The following is a 17,830-nucleotide window of genomic DNA, read 5'->3' on the forward strand; positions in this document are numbered from 1 at the left end:
ACCAGCCTCCTTTCTGCTCAGCTGATTCCACCTCCTCCGTCTCTCTCGTTCTCGGCTGGACGGAGTCACTTTCTGCTCCAACAGCAGCTCTGTCTGCCAAAACTCACCGACACCGTCAGACACAACTAACCTCTTTAAAAGCAGCTTCCACGCTGAACGCCCATTCAGTTGAATGCCATGCAACAATGGTTTTAGCTCTGCTGAGCAAAGAGCAAGTGTAGCGCAGCTCCTACAGCGTGCTGGAGCTGGTGCTGTGCTCAGGTCGAAGTTGAAACTTGCTTAACTTTGACCACTGAGCGCTTTGCACCCATGCAACCATTAGAGACAAGATATCTATCAAACTGCTCCAGGCCGAACAGATCAATGTGGAAACGCGGCTCTCTGAATCACAGGGTCTCATCACAATTTTCCCTCCTTTATTTCATCTCTTCCTCTCTGACTCATCATGCAAGCTTAGCTTCTATTGTTAGTTTTAGCAGGAAAAAAAATGCAGATAAAATGTGGTCATTATCTACTTGTTATTTTTGAAAATGCTGGCTCTTTTTGGCTCCACTTCTCTGTGGGTGAGCAGGTCAAAGTGCTACATACTCTAGCAGAAAGCTGAGGAAGTGCTGCTTTCAGTCTGGAAGCCAACTGACATGACGCCACCTGTCAATCAATCCAGCAGGTTTGTCAGCAACTGACCAATCAGCGGTCAAAATTTGTAAACGTACCGTACTTGGAGGTTTATCATTAGAAATATGCTACAGTCACAGAGATATGGTGGAAAATAATCAGACAAAATGGCTAAACGTCATCAGAGGGGAACATGTACTCAAGATATGCTTTACCCAAAGTATTTAGAGGGAGGAATAGAGTTTATTCCTTTTCCAAAACTCAAACAGAGTCTGGAACAATGTAAAAGATGTTTAAATGCCTGTGGTCGACCTCGTGAGCAGCTGAATACAACAGTGATCGATGTTACAACTACAACATGTTCGTATGAAGGTTTCGGTCATCGTTATATTGTACGTCTATTGGTTAAATCAGAGATTACTGTGTCAAGCTGTGTGTTTTGGCTATAAATGTGAATGGAATATTTGTTGTACACATATTCATACGTAGCCTGACAAACATGATCAGAACATAGTTCAGATACCTACTAATAAGTAATTACTCGCCCTCTTTTTGCAAGTGCAAAATGCGGCTGACAACTATGTTGAGAAGAGATGCAATAACAGAAAACACGACTGGTCAAATACTTGGAAAATTAAAAATGTGCTCCAATAATAGATAAAATAGATGACAAATATCTTCCAGCAATGCCAGTTTTAAGCAGCAGGATGAAGTAAAAATTTCAGCACATCCTCATGTTATGGTACAACATCATAATGTCTCAATGCTCTGGGTCTAAAGCCCAACAAGATTATATTTGCTGCATGTTCCACAAATTTTGCAATAAAACCAAAAATAAAAACTCCATGATTAGACTTTAACATTATGTTAATTAACCTGCCAAGATCCTGGTTCATTGAATGTCTTTTTGTTTCCTCCACTTGTATCTGAAAATGAAATCTGAAGACAGCAGCCTTTGCCACAACATTAGATTGTGGGGCATTTACTTTAAACAAAAAGAAAACTCAGAAAAGTTTTCAATATAAAAGCTACTAAACCCTTGTTGGAGTCCTTTTGTATGAGACTGCTCCCAAGTACAAGACTTTATGTAGATTAAAATAAATTACCTTTTCAAGTCAATGATTGAGAACGATAATTAGGTTGAAGGAAACATTTTGCAAGCCAGTGGATGATTTGACATTTAGTCCACAAATTATTGCCCCCAGTAGAATAAAAAGTAGTAAATTCTTATTTGAGCCTTAATAGCTTCTATTATAAAAGTTGTTTGGAGCTATTAAAGCCTGTAAAGGACACACCTGTCAGCTATCAAACCACAGTCTGCAGCCCACGTACTCAAAGAGTCATGCAAGATGCATGAGAGAGTCGAAGAGTGGGTGTATGAGTGTGTCCTCGTTACACCATCAAAGGCTTTTGGTGACTGCCGCGAGGCTCCGCCATCAGCACTCAGGATCTGGCTTCCTCTCCAATTATGATCCCCCACCTCGGCAGAGGGTCAGGTGGTCCTTTCTCAACCGGGACGGAAGGAGGGAAGTGGCAGGATGGAACGGGAAAGAAAAACGTAGTTGATTGCAGGCCATTTGTGGAAATGAAAGGGAATTCCTAATATAGTCTTGGCTGTGAATACTGAGCTGGCTTGGACTGGGAGCTGCTCATTCTGGGTTGGCTGAATGGTAACTGTGACTGCAAAGCTGGAAAAAAAAAAGAACCCAAACAAAAATAAAAACGAAGATTTTGTGCCAAAAATGATTTATCTCTCAACACAGAGAAATGGCTCAAGCATTTTTTATTAGCAAGAATGTGTTTTATATAGTTTTGTAGAGCGGTAAAAAGTAACTTTAATCTGGTTCTCAAAATGTCTTAATATCTCTGTGGGTTAAAGTTGTACTGAACATTTGACTTGTGCCTAATATCTCACTTTAAGTCTGAAGGGAACGGATTATGAAGAGTTGGAAATGAAATTGCTCCTTATAATAAAAAAACAAACTATAGTAACATTAACAATAATAACGAGCATCCATGCTGAATCCTAATAGTCAAGTCACATCTGTAATAATGTGGGTGGATGGAGAAACAGATTCTCTGTCAGAATCAAGGCAGGACGCCCAAGCATTAATAATACTTCCAGGTAGAAGAAGCACGCTGATAAAATTAAAAGATTTCTTTAAAGCTAACTCTGCCAGGGGCATGAATAATCTTGGGCTTAACCATTTTCTCACTGGACTTAATATATTTCACATCCTGTCATTTTGTCACAATTTCTACTTTCTATCAGGAACACAAAATGCTGGAAAACAATTAACAAGACCAATGCCTAACCCAGAGAGTTAAAGATGACTCTAGGCCGGGTGGAGATATGATGGCTGCCACAGGAGCTTTGACTCTTCTGGAAAAGAGAGGTGTTTTTTGTTTTACTATTTCTCAAGAAGCACAGAGATCAGACATTGATGTTGGACAAGAAGGCTTCGTGTCTGCAGTCTGAACAGTCATGTCACATTTTATCTGACTTTCATGTCATCAATGTGACACATGCATAATAATTTTGCACCAGAAAAAGGAAGGACAAAGTGGTAAATCTGGAGTTAAACAATGGCTATAAATTATGATTATGAACTTATGTAAAATATATTTGCCACTGAAGTGCATCACATCATAATCCCACCACTCTTGGCTCTGACTGCATATCCAGACAGGCTTCTCTACAGAAACTGCAGTCAATGCTCCACAAAAGGCCATTGCAATTAGTTGTGCTTCCTTTTTATTAGTTTAATTTATGTTATGAACTTGCGATGATACTGTTGACTCCCACAGCTGAATAAACTTTAAAATCAATCGGTAGACGGCTGCATCCATTGTTACTTCTGTAAATGGTTGCATCAACGTTCTTCCTCTGTGCATGCGGGTCGCTTTGGGGACGTAAGTTGTTCACACAGAAGTGTCACTGCGGTCACATCATTCAGGAGAATGAAAAACCACACAAAAGAAGAACTTTCAGCAAAAATAAAATAAAATAAAAATTCTGAACTGAAAATCTAGATCTGCCAAAGGTGTTTTATTGGTCAAAGTTCTGTGAAAGACACAAAAGTCCTTTTATGTTAAAATCCATCTACTTGAATTGCCGTAACATTCTAAGAATGGGAAATGACAAAATATATTTTTTTACAGTTGATTTCTTCATTTTGTAGCATTATTACTGAGGTCTCTTGCTTTCTTTTTCTTTAACTGTTTCTACAATAAAGCTCTTGATTTTTCTACAACTCTCTCAAAGCTCTATCCAACCACTGCCATTTTTGCTCTAGTCTCCAACTTCAAAGAAATCGTTTCCAAGATGTTTCAGTTCTTTGAACTATTTACCATCTCCCCTTAAAGCTTTCTTCACTACATCCTAAGATAGTTACATTCTGGAGGTTTAGAAGCTCATCTGAAGGATTTCAAAGGCAAATCTACAACCAGGAACAAAGCACACTCATACAAAGTAAATATCAACAGAAGATATGATGGTTTGGAAGAAGAAATACACGTACAAGATGACGCTACGTTGCAACATAAACTCATCACTCATTCGGCAATAAGGTGAAATTTTAAATCTTGAGTTGCATTTTCTTACAACATGTTACTAAGAAGTGGATTTCCAGGACAGAAATCCATATGCTATATGATGCATTTAATACTTCTTCTGAGGCAAAAGTACAGAGATACATGCAGATTGCAATTCTCCACAACTACTCACTCCTTTGAAGAACTACTGACAATTATTTTTGTTCAATTTATTGCAAATTCCTCCTTATAAAATATTAGTGAAGAGAATTTATTTTTGCTGAAGACTGCAAAAAAAAAAAAAAAATTAGCTTGAAATGAAAAAATAAGTTAATTTCAACTGATGGACTCAATTTACTTTAATTCAATAATCAATAATTAATATGTAGTTGAAATTTCTTTACTTTCTGGACGAGCCACTGGGATCACTATAATTTCCAGGCTGTCTTGGCTTCTGGCATTTGTTGTTTGTTTCTTGGGGGGTTAATCCCCTCAGTTTCCTCTCAGTAGGTAAAATGCATGCCCTATGGAGCTGAGGTGTGGAAAATGACTTCCTCAGTCCAAACAGTTCTGCAGGTTCTGCAGTCATATGGCCAGTGTTTGTGCAGAGGCTCAGATTGTTTTTTACCTATTGAAAAGCTCTCTGATTTTGACATTGGTTACAACTCAAACCATCACTGCAGGCTGATCAAGAAAAAACCCAACTGAGAGCTGACTTCTAGCTCTACTTGTTGTTTAACTTATTACTATAACAGGAAACACCAGGCTTGAAAGATCACCCAAAAAGTAGATATTTGTCACACATCTCCATAAAGCAGATCCACATGTAAGTATCTTTAGATAAAAGCTGAAATGTTTATCTATTGTCTCATTATTGGATGTAAAACACAACAGCAATAAAAACATTATTCTTGTTCTCATTCGTTTGGAGAAAGATGTCAATAACTGCTCCTTTTGAAAATAAAAGAACAAATAACGGCAACAACATGGAGCGTGTACGTCAATATTTTTTTTTTTTTACTTTTATTTGGTTCGGCAGTAACAGCAAAACCATAGTCTTTTTGACACAGTTTCAAAATAAAAAAATATAGATTGTGTAATTTAACAAACTCACCTTCTACTCAAAACAGCAGCAGCCTATAGAAGTTGTTTTAACACAAATATATGCACACATACCTTGCTTTATCTCTTTTTGAAAAGTGAGGATCACAGCAGAGTAAAAACAAGTTACACACACTTTACATATAGTATTCCCATATACAGTATACTGTGTAAATATTTATAAACCACTTTATTAATAAATATCTATCACCCTCTAATTTATAGTCGTGTGCAAATGTTCCTATCAATGCACATGAAATCAAGAGGACTTGCTTACAACATGTTACAGTTTTTGACTTGCTACCACTGTGGTTTGTTCAGTGCCGTACAGAAACATTAACTTATTGTTGTTTTTTTTTATAATATCTTCTTGAAATACCCTGTAACAAATCATACCAGATGAAGAATAATCTGCAATTTCAGTAAACAAAGTCAATTTTGTTAACAAATGAACTTTATAAGTTTACTTTAAAAGAAACTTTTCTTTTTCTGTTAATGACTTTTTACCACATCGTTAAGTTTATACAGGACTGATCAGCACATTTTCATACCTGACCTAATTTTCACCTAAAATCCAACAGAACTAAAAAAAAGAAAAAAAGCACCAAAAATGCATCCCATTAAAGTCAAATGACAGAGTATTGTGAGGCTGGTATTTGTTGGTGCTTCCCTTTGTTATTCTTTATATAGACCAGACAGTATAGCTACAAAGGGGAAATCTACCACAGATGGGACAGAGAGAAATCAAAGATTAAAAGCAACTCATAGTCCCAGTGGTTGTCACTGTAGTTTTCACAAAGTCATGGCAAAGAAAGTCCAATGATCCTTGAACATGTTGAGGGTGGTTTTAAAAATGCAGCATTTCATGTTTATCATTTCTAAACATCCATTTCCTACAAAACAACCTTTTTTTTTTAGGCACATAAGCAGAACAATGTGTAGTGCATTAAAGCTGCATGAAAAACATTTTGTAGCTTCACAGAATTCACCTTTCATTATTTTAAACAGAGATGAAGGTGGTAGATCATTAAGCTACAAGAAACAAACGTTTCCAGTCACATTACGATTTACCAAATCCTGGCTTAAAAACAAAGCCACACTGACTCCTAAGAAGTCTGAATGTAATCTGCTTTTTAACATACGACAATGCAATCAGCAGCTTTAAAGCAAGGAAAACACAGAGAATAGCAAATGGGCGAAACACAGTCCTAAAGGGACACATGTGCTCTGTTGCTTTTCTTATTAAACACAAAAAGAATCCCAAAAAGTACCTAACATATTAAGGCTTAAACATTACTGTGAGAGTATGGTACTTCAACTGAGAGAAGCTCCTATTGGAAACATTAATTAAAATTTACCAGGAAGCAGCTGATCAGGGCTGAAACTGGAATATTTTGACTCCTAAGCAACAGATGAGAATAAAAACTTACGTTTCATTTTATTTGAAGCTTGCATCCTATCCCTTACAAAATATTCCATACCCTCCAACTAAATCCATCCATGTATTTTATTAGGGATATTATGTGATACACCAACACAAAGTAATGCATGGTTGTAGAGTCACTGAAAGAGGATGCATACAATTTCTTTAATTTTATAAGCAGAATACTTACAAATTTGATCAAACTGGATCAAACTGCATAACTTAATTTATTTAAACTTCTGAATTTATTTGTATAAATATAAATAAACTGTATAAATACAAATAAATTCAGAGGTTTAAAGCCACAGGCTCAGGTTGGACATCTGTGGACAATCTGGTCATGATGGAAAATAGAAAAAAATAATTAAAGGAATCTATAAGATATTCTGCTTAAAGTTTGCAATCAGTCATTTGGAGCAAACAGCAAACATGAGGAAGAACGGTCAGAAGAGGCTAAGGATGAACTGGACTGCACATCATATCAACAATGACACATAGTAGGAGTAGCATTATGCTGTGGGGATGCCTTCCTTCATCAGGAACAGCTTTTCGCAATTTATGAATCGATGAATGGAGACAAATAAACAAATATAATCACGTTCAGGCAGGAAAAGATTTAAGAGAAGGTCGGTTAACTTAAGTAGCATCCAGAATTACAATGAGGTGCTTTCAAAACCTATTTGTATGTAATGGACCAGCAAGAACAGACCTGAAATCAGAGAAGAATCATTGGCCAGAGTTGAATATCTAAGTCCAGATATACTCTCCATCCAACCTCACTGAGTTTGAGCAACACTTGAGTCTCCGTTGGTAGAGACGTACTCTAAAAATTTTGCAGCTCCAATTACTGCAAATTGTTGCTCTATTAAATATTGACTCAGGATGTCTGAATAAAAATGAATGCAACAATTGAAACCATGTTTCATGTTTATTTTCCTCCATTATCCACCACTTTGTGTTTGTTCATCCCATAAATTACACTCAAGCTTATAGATGTAGCATCAAAAATATGAAAAAAGGTTAAGAGGTTGAAATATTTTGGCTAGGCTGTGACAAAACAGGAAAAGTAATTAAAATTAAAGCAAAGAACTACAGTTTTAATTTGTTTTTCTTTTCTTTATTTTTTAAACTATCAGTATCAGATTAAAAACTGTCCGGTAAAACACTTTAATTTCATTATATAGATGTGAGTTTGATCTAATTTTCATTTCCACCAACCTTTGTGTGAGGGCTTTGTGTCATCTTTCCTATTTATCACAACGTATTGATAAAAAGCGCAGAAAAATGATTAAGAGCACTATTAAGAAGAAATTGTAAAAAATAAGAAAAATAAGACAAGAAAGAATAAACAAAAAAGAATAATAGAGTACTGTTCAATGCACAGATCTACAACCCATAACCGTGTTCCTGCAGGCTTAAGCATTTACACAACTGGGCATGTAATTTCAGATCAGATTTATCCTTACAGCAGTTTCAAACTACATCAGATTACATTAATCTAAACCCCCACACTTTGCTGCTCCGAAATAAAATCCACTACCATCTTCAACACATCACTCTAAAACACACAGAAAACACAAGACACACCTGGGCGACTATCCTTACGTTTGGAAAAAAAAATGCTTTCTTCCATTTATAGCTAATGATTAGTTTAGAAATAAATAAAATAAATAAATAAAATGCATTGATAACTTTGTTAAGGCGCCGATTTCAACAGTCAGATCAGTTGTCGAAGGAAAACAAAATGAATAACTAGAAAAATGATATTTTCCTCAATAAATAAATAAAAAACAGTCATGATTATGTGCTTTAATATTCATCAGCTGCTGTTGTCATGGTCACTGTTCATGTCTTTAAATATGTCTGATGTTAATGAGGGACCTTAAAGTGTATTTAAATAGACATTATGATGGATTAAAAATCACAAGTATAAATAAAAGTTTGACAAGCATTAAGGTAAAATTAGCTGTTTAATTGTTCATTTTTGAGGATGTTTGTCGTTTTGCTTTTGCTCTTGGCCTGGCATAATGTAAAGGCCTGACTAAGCCTCTGTGGTGCGGGATAATAAAATCCATCACAGAAAGCCCACCTCTCATTAATATTCTCTGTCTAGACACTGTATCTGTCTCCTTGAAAACCCCAGTCACCATTTTATTTTGAGCGAGTCAAGATTATTGTTTGACAAAACAGAAAGGCCTTTCCAGATTTTCCACTGAAAAGGAACTTTTTAGGAGAATTTTAACCCCGTTAATAAAGCAGTCACTCAGATGGAGCATGAGTTTGCTCTTTTTCTCGGTTTGGGCTCCCCAAAATCCCTTTCGTCTGCACCACAGTGGCTGAAAGAGCACATAGTCTGTGACAGTCTGCGCATGCCCAAGCGAAACACGCTGTTCGACAGACTGTAGATGACACAGTTGCAGAAGCTGTTGCTAATGGCCAGCCAGGTGGTGATGAAGGACAGGGCGGGGATATCTAACACGTGAGAACTCTCTAGAAGAAAGTAGATTATGTAAGGAAGCCAAAGCATATAGAAAACGCTTGTGATGCGGAACAGCACCATGGCGTAGCGTCGATCCGGTCCGTGCCCTCCGTGATGCCCACCGCCGTTACCCTCCCCGGGCTCCATCTCCTGGCTGGGGAACCGGGCTCTCCGTTCACTGATCTCCCTGTTGTGTTGTTGGCAAATGCGAAAGATGTGGTAATAGGTAAAACAGACGACAAGTGCGGCGGGTGCATAAAGAAAGCACACCACGAAGCCAGTGAATATGGCCGAGGTGGGCCAAGAGTGAGCGCACCATTCAAATATATCCCCATGGTATCCTGGCTTACCCCAACCAAAGAAGGAGGGCAAGAACACCAGGCTGGAGTAAACCCAAATGACGGCGATGCAGCCTCGTAGTCGACATGGCGTCACCAGTTGGTTGTATGATAGTGGTTTAGTTATGGCTAGGTAACGATCCACACTGATGCAGGCCAAACAGGCCATTGAGACGCTCTTCAGAACAGAGATGACGTAGCTGAAAACCTGGCACGTGATTGGTTCCTGGACACCTGCTGGGTAGTGTAGCAGAGAGAAGGTGGGCACAAGGCAACTGAGACCAACCAGCAGATCAGCGTAGGCCATCGTCTGGATGAAGTAGCTTGTGGTGTAGTGATGCAGCAGAGGGGCACAGTGAAACACAAAGATCACCGTCAGGTTCCCGACGATAATGAGGACCGTCAAAAGCACGATGACAACAGTCTCCAATATGCACGCCTCCACACCTTCCTTCAACCCCCATCCCAACGGACAGGAGTGGTTGGAGACCCTGCCAGAAAAGATGTCTCCATCGCTGCTGTTGGCGGTGAGCGTAGGATCTGTCGTCAGTTCAGAGTGGTTCATTTTCTCGGTGTAGGTGAGTCAGATTTGTCGTATGCCACCCATAAGCAGACTGACTTGAAACCGGAGATCTGCCTGTGTCCCTCTGGTTCTTCACCACCCCTCAGTTCAAAAAGCGTATTATTCTCTCAAGCACACCTGTGCTTTTGCTCAGCATACCCTCACATCACTGCGTCTCAATCAAATGAACGGTGACTGGAGGAAAATCAGTATGGTCTCTGAAACAACATGACAACTTGTTTCTCCCTTCTTTCAAACTGAGCATGGCTGGTCATGGCAGTCAGTGGAATAGGAAAAATGATTCAACCAAAAGTGAAGTGGCATTAGTCCCGCTACCAGCATTGATCCCAGAGGCGAGTTTCCCTGCTGGTTTGGAGCCCCGATCTGTGGCCTCGTTGCATGATTTTAATGAGAGTTGCCACCAGGAGGCTGGAGATTTTAAGTTGTCACCACAGGGGCAGAGAGCACAGAAGATGTGAAGAAGGAAACCACACAAGGTTACGGGACAAAACTGAGAGCATGCTTCCTCCAGCAGATACTCTCCCAAACAAAAAAATATAGCTTAGATTATTTTAAAGAGCCTCATGAGGATTGGCTCTTCAGTTTAATTCAAAGTTTCAATTTGTGGTGAGTGATAGAGGAGGCTTCCCTTATTTTGGTGGTTCTCTGTCAGCGTCTGGAGCCCATGTATGCCCAGCTATTGTCTGAATCAAAACACAGACACAGGCTACAATAACAGCGGGAAATCCACAGCAGAAAATGTCACAGCTCTTTCAGCGCATACGGCAGTGGGGGGAGAATTTGTTTATAAGGCATTACTAGAATTTGGTCAAACAAAGCGTGTCAAAATGTCCCCGTCACGCAGAAAAGGCTTAAATCCAAAAGTACGAGCTTGCCTCTCAGAGTTACTGGACTGCAAGTTGCACAAACAAAACAAAATGTGAAAACATGCAGGATCTGATAGACGGGTTAAATGTCAGAATCCCATGGGGTTGGGTGAAAAGACACTCTAGGAGTAAGGAGAGGCCAGCTGACAAACTCAGAGCTCCACTCACTTCCACTCCTCAGAAATCCCTGTGGCCACACTTGCAGAGACGGGTCTCAGAATCAATCAGTGCACCTTTCAATTATCCCATAAACTTGTTACCGACATGATGCCTTCTCCACAAGTGCTTGATGCAACCGTAGTTTTTCTAACTACTCCTCGAAAACTGTATAGGATCCTATGTCTTTGTCTTTAAGTCCACGTCTTTCACTCTGATCAAGACCCTGGAAGTTCAACAAAAGGGGGGGAATCCACTCTAGCAGCAAAGCAACAAAAAGAAAGTCCCAGTTGGAGTCCCGGTGTTTAGCGTTGGGTTTTGGAAAAAGCCCCTTTTGCCTCAGTCAAACAAGGCAATCCATGCTTTGGGATTGTTTTTTTCAACAAATAAATCCTTGGATCCTGGAATAGGGAAAATGAAAAAGCAACGCAGTTATCCAAAGCAACAAGCAAAAATAAAAAAAGGATGACTGCATTGATGGAGATGAGTTAAAACTGCAGCGAGGGAAGAGAGGGGACGAGGAGTCCCTCAGCCCTGGTGCAGTGAGGAGAGATGCTGCGACTGGCTTACACTTCCCTCCCTCCCTACACAATCTCTCTAGCTCGCACACTCAAGTTTCGCTCTCTCTCTTTCCACACACACACACACACCCAAACAAAACCCTCCCTCTTCCTCCCTGATCTCCCTCTTTCCTACCCTCCTTGCTGCACCTGAGGCTCCCTGAAACATTATCCCATCTCTCAGACTGGCTTTTTTCCCTAGGGGTAAATTTAGAGACATTTCCTATTTACATATCACTTATCTCTCTTGCAGTCGATTTTCTATTAACTTACCCCCACTCCCGTTTCTCCTCCCTTTAACTCCACCTCTTTTTCCGTCCTTTTCCATTTCAGCCCAACAGGTTCCACTCTTCATTTACTTTTTCTAATATACAGAACATAAAATATAAAGTAGTGAAAAATACTGAAATAGTCCCATCCAAAGACCAACCTGAACTATCCTCCCAATTTAATCCACGAGTCATCTAACCAACATCCCAGCATGACTGCAGGTCCTTTAGGTTACTTCATTCACACTACATTTAACTCAAACCTTAGCACAGTTATGTCTGCCCCTTGGTTACAGTTGCCAGGCAGTTTGGCCAGTTGGGAGCATCCTCTGGCCGACAGATGATAAAAAGTATCAAGTGACAGCAAATTGGCTAAGCAGCATGCCAGATGGAGGAAAAAAAGGCATTACAGACCAGAGAGCAAATCTTACCTGGGAATATTTACATTTTAATTTTTACAATATGTAAGTGCATCTTAGTAAATCAGAACAGTTGAAACATGTATATATTTTTTAACACAATAATGTAGTGTCTATCAAAACGTAGGTCCAGGTTGAGCACTATAAACTTACATCAACTCACTCCATTTAGTCTGTTCACTTGGGTATTAGGTCAAAATTAGCTACAAATGTAATGTTGGAAAAATGCTCTCAATAACATGTGAGCTATCAATAGTAATTGACTAACATTAACACACTTCATTCAGTGTGTTAAGCTGAGCTTTTTATTGAAATTAGCTAAAATGCTAATTTTAGCTACAAAGCTAACATTAGCATAAAGGCTATCGCTAGGATAGTTTACCCTTTAGTGATATACACTATTCAAAAACAGAATACAGAAGCTAATATTAGCTACAATGTACAAATGTTTAACATAAGGAAACAGTCAGTTCTAGCCTAGTTTTCAGGACCCGTCTGATTGCAGAGGCTCAGTCCATAAACCATGTTTTGTAAATCTCACCAAACTCTTAAAAGGCTTTGCTGTAAATCGTCTAAATATTTTCCTTCCACTAAATTTTTTACATTCATGTTTACAGCACTGTAAGCATCTACACCTTCTTTAACAATGACCATTTAGCACAAAACTTAAAACTGCAAAGCTTTTATGCATATTGTCCATTAACTCTTTACAGTGTATACTAGATTTAACTTAAAATTAAGGACAAAATAGGACCAAATTTCATAAAATGTGAGACATTAATGTCTAACTCTTCAGGTTTTAGGTCATTTAATTCATTTAATGAAGTAGAGAGATCATAAAATCAGAGTTCAGTGGCATATAATGGTCCTTTAATGGCAGAGAACATAAATCAAAAAATATTGCTTCATAATTTTTTTAATGATTACATTTGATTTATAAAATATTTAGATAAAAGAAAAAAAAACTTGCTTATAAGGTAACTATTCCTAGGAGACTAGTCTATTTGGCCTCTACAAGAACTGAAGAAAAAACAAGTGACAGCAAAACTAAACATTCATCCTTTACTTCATCCTACAGAAAGTTTAAAAATAATAAACAATAAAAAACAAGCGTGTCTACTCCAGTAGTTTACCAGCCCATTTTTATACTGGCCAGGCAATGAAGCTTACAAAAATATGAAAGTATTACATTAACTTGAGTGGTGCTCCAAAATGATGTGCTTGTGGTGCCCACTCAATTACCCAGGCTACAAGCGGAGAAAAAAAATAAATACAAACGGATCAAACTCAGTTAATTTTCTGAAAACTCTACAACATGTTCCCTGATTTAGTCCAGAGTTTACCTTTCCTGTGCAGATATAAGAAGTCAGTGACAATTTAGCATGAATACAATCATTGGAAAAATGCAAATATATTCTTTTGACAGCTATTTAAAGCATTTCTTTTCTTTATTAAACAAGTAACCTAATGCATTAATTCAAACAGTATGTATTAGAAAACAGCACAGCAGTTAGGTACCTTCACTGGAAGACAGTAAGGAGTTTAACTGTTAATTCTGTGGAAATTTGACAACCTGCTTTGTAAGAAAACAAAGGAAAGCGGCGATGAAGAGAGAAAAACTAAAAACAAAAAGGTGATGCGTGAAAAACCACCAAACTTTTATGCAAACAGTTCTACTCTTTATGAACTGAGCCAGTCAAAGGGGATCTCTCAGAGCAGTGATCTTTACCTTTGGTGGTGGACACTGATGAAAAACATGACCAGAAGGCTACCGTTAATAATTCATTCTGCTCCAAAACAAAGCCAGCAGGGCCACTCGGAAACAAAGGTGGAAGCTGATTCACCTTTCGCTGCTTCTCAGCATCCCACCCCCATCCATCCCAGGGCACCTGCTGGTTTCAGTCTCAACTGAACGGCTCTGTATAACTGAGAAGTTTACACCTAAATTAAAGGGTGTTTGGCTTCAAAGCACGTCAAAAAACTACAGCAAATGTTTGTCCTCTTGTTTATAATCTCCTAACAATGAGAAGTGAGTTTCATGTTATGAATCATGCCTGAGGGAACTTTAATAGTCTATCGTAAAATGTTACATTTTGTCATCGTAAAATTGAAACGGGGTTCCGCAAGGGACCATTTTAGGCCATATATTTTTTAATGACCTCTCAAATCTGCATCCAAGTAAGGCTGGCAATCATTTCCAATTCTAAGTGGACAGGAAAACATTAACATATTGGTAAGGGAAACACTGATGTATTAAAGAATGAATGCATAATGACTGAATGAATGAGTTTACACACTATACTATTCTTAGCTCTCCTTTTAGAAAGTTTTTGATGCATCAATTTATAAATTACACTCACAATTTTCATGTCCATCCTCTAAATCAGATTCTAATTAGGATATTTTTCTATTGTTGCTAAAATTCTATCTAAACAATTTCAAGGATGCTTTTGTAACATAAAGCTATGATAAAAATAACACAAATTTATAATTTGAGGACTGAAATGTTACATCTTCCACTTCATCTGCAGTCTGTTTCTCCAGCAGTTGTTTGATTGTGTGATTGTGACATTTTCTTGTTTTCTGTAGCCGATTTTGTGGCCTACAGGTTCCAGAAACTTCCAACCAATCAAAACCTCACTGAAGCGTTGCATCATCTCAGGTGGCTTTGTGTTGTTGGTTTTTAGAGGAGTGGCAGTCCAAGGAGTCCTACAATCCTTCCCTCTAGAAACAATAAACCTCAGGCTCCTGCATATTCAAATCCATTATATTCCTTATTATATTAAGGTACACCAAGTGTTTCAGCAACAATCTGATTAAGTTTATACGAATGATTAAATAACAAAATGCTGTATCATGAGAAAAACTAAGGACAGAGGTTTGAGTAAACAATTAGTGAAATGCCTTTATTAACGTCTACAAAAGAGAAGCTCTTGTGGGTCTGCATTATGGATGACAAAGCTCGATATTCCCAGAGCTGTCAGAGTACAGTCTGCATAAGACTGAGACACAGAGATGTTGTGACCAGAGAAGATGCTGGAGGCAGGATCTTCCTAATCGGACCTGTCATAACCGTGTCAGAGGAGCTCAGAGGCTATGCTAATTTACCCACATTCATCACTGTACTGCAGCACATTTACAGTCATAACAAAGATCATGTAAGGCTGTTTTACTAACTTCCTTATATAAACCTATGAAAAGTATTTGCCTCTCCTCTATAGTTATTTTTCCTTTTGCTGTACTTGAATTTAAGTAATTCTGCAAAAAGTTGTCCAATATTGTGCTTGATAGCGATCACTGCCACCACTGTTGGCAACCACCATTTTAAACGTTTCCCTATAATAAATGAAGTTGTTATTTAAACCTTTTTTGATCTGGTTATTTTTGTAATTTTTAAGCACAAGTGTAACAAAAAACAATCAAAAGTAGCAAAAATCTGTAAGACAACTAAGAGTTTTTTTAACAGCAGTGTAAATCTGGAATGACACTGAATAAAAGAAATCATGAAGTTGATACATTTTTGTTGCTTTCAAGGTTATCACATGTATTTTTTATAAATGCTTTTAAAGTATTTCTGTTTTATTTTAATTCATTACTTTTATTAGTTAGCCACTTGGCCTTTAAAAGCCATTTTAATTAATTTCAGATAGTGTATGTGAATGGGAGCATGAGGGATGCCATGTAAAGACTTATTCAGAAATTAGAAGAGCAGTTGTGCTGTTAATAGACTTATTTTGCAAAGAGGCTATAATGGAAACAGTATTGCTGAGCTGTGAAGCTGCATTGCAGCTGGTCCCTTCAGATATCAGCATGGGGATTAGCTATAGAGGAGGTTGTGTGTACTTATATAAGAAGATGTGAATGACAAAACTTTGGACATTTAAAAATGGATTTTTCTCCCATTCATAACCGAGAAGGCGCCTGAGATTTGTTGAGGACACACCCATGTCAGGGTAACAATGCTTATATATAAACATGAGCAGAGTCCAACTATAGATTCGTCTAAAGAGTGTCAGTGTCAAAACGCCAGCGACCTTCAGACGCTGCTTACGCTGCATGTTTCTAACAGCCATAAATGAGCATCAACTTTTTCTGCAGTCCACAAGGTCAGATAGATGTACAAACAGCATGTTGGTGAATATCTGCATGGGGAGTTACCGTACCACATTGATTTTAGAGGATGCTAAAGAAAGAAAATATGACTGATGGAGCCAGGATGAAATTTTACTGCAATTTAGAAGTATGACAGATTACATTGTTGCAAGATTAGCTGTGTATTCTGGTGAAGCAAGTCTTGAATTTTCATGAACACAAAACATGTTTTTAAATGTTTAAGCAGAACCATGCTGTGGTCAGAACAGTTTTAATGTTTTATAGAAATTTGTTGGGGTTTTTTTTATTCGAAACTGTATTTTTTTTGGTTATTTAAAAATATCATATTTTTGATTCATTTATTGAATAGACTGATTACACATTTTAGAAAGAAACTAATTTGACAACAAACTGGTTACAGTGATTAAGACGTCTCTCTGAGTATAAAGAACTTGTGTAGAAAGAAAATAGTTGGATGAGGACCCAGGCAGCTTCTAGCTGGTTCATCAGTCTCTGCTAATATTTCCTCCGACAAACACGCAGCGTTTGGAGACAGAAATGGGACTCAAACCAAACCTGGGAATCCTTGAAGATTTTGCAAACCAGTTGCAATAAGCGTGGTTTTTGTTTGTGTCCTTGTATGGTTAGAGTAGCTTAGTTGAAAAGCTTTGCAAGATGTTTTTTCAGGGCTGAAAGTTGATGGATCATGTGTTACTTTTTGCAAGATTAAAGTAATCAAAATTATGATGTTAACACCTGTATTTGGGCTTTTGAAAGGCTGGTAGTATATTAATAAATGCTAGATCTTTAATCAGTTTAGTATTATTTTGAAATTGCCCTCTTGTTGACATTTTCATATTTGATGTGCAAGTTAATTGGTTGTTCATCTTTCTTTGTTAGCTTTTGTATTATCTTATTTGTCTTTATTTTGTGTTATTAATCAGAGGAGATATTAGTAAATTATTAGTAAATTATTTTTAAATCATTAAATCCAATGAACATGGGGCTGATTCTTCTAAACATCTCTAGCTGAAGTGTGATCATATTCTAAATTAGATTAAATCCTGAAAGATATTCAGACATATTTCTTCTTTGAATGCGCAGAGGAGACCACTCAATGGAAAGGTCAATGAATTTGATAAAAACTGCAGGATGAAATTGAAAGGGAGAGAGACTGCAGTTTTTCTACACAATGACGGGATTTGATTTCTCTTTGCAACTGCAAATTGTTTGTATGTCAGCTGGATAACTGCTGCAACTTATCAGATAATTTAAAATAAAAACAAAAGCAGAAAAAAAAACAGTTAAAATTATTTGGCATCTAAGCTTAAACAATCCAAGCACAATGGTCAGAATGCAACTCCTGTTCTATTGATTCTGTTTAAATTAAGTGTC

The 17,830-nt window shown here is 37.7% G+C and overlaps 2 protein-coding genes across 2 annotated transcripts in view; both read right to left on the reverse strand.

Moving 5' to 3' along the window:
* Nucleotides 1–17,830, reverse strand: part of rabgap1l (RAB GTPase activating protein 1-like) — a 110,046-nt gene that overhangs the window by 54,368 nt on the left and 37,848 nt on the right. The window lies entirely within an intron of this gene.
* Nucleotides 5,144–11,682, reverse strand: gpr52 (G protein-coupled receptor 52). Its single transcript, XM_007540659.2, has one exon. The coding sequence runs from the start codon at nucleotides 10,053–10,055 to the stop codon at nucleotides 8,937–8,939; it is 1,119 nt and encodes a 372-aa protein (XP_007540721.1). The 5' UTR covers nucleotides 10,056–11,682; the 3' UTR covers nucleotides 5,144–8,936.

Source organism: Poecilia formosa, unplaced genomic scaffold, assembly GCF_000485575.1.
Source record: "Poecilia formosa unplaced genomic scaffold, Poecilia_formosa-5.1.2 Scaffold553, whole genome shotgun sequence".
NCBI classification, from domain to species: domain Eukaryota; kingdom Metazoa; phylum Chordata; class Actinopteri; order Cyprinodontiformes; family Poeciliidae; genus Poecilia; species Poecilia formosa.

What these genes read in the sequence shown, in the direction of transcription:
- gpr52 (XM_007540659.2), bottom strand. Translation starts at nt 10,055, where the DNA reads ATGAACCACTCTGAACTGACGACAGATCCTACGCTCACCGCCAACAGC.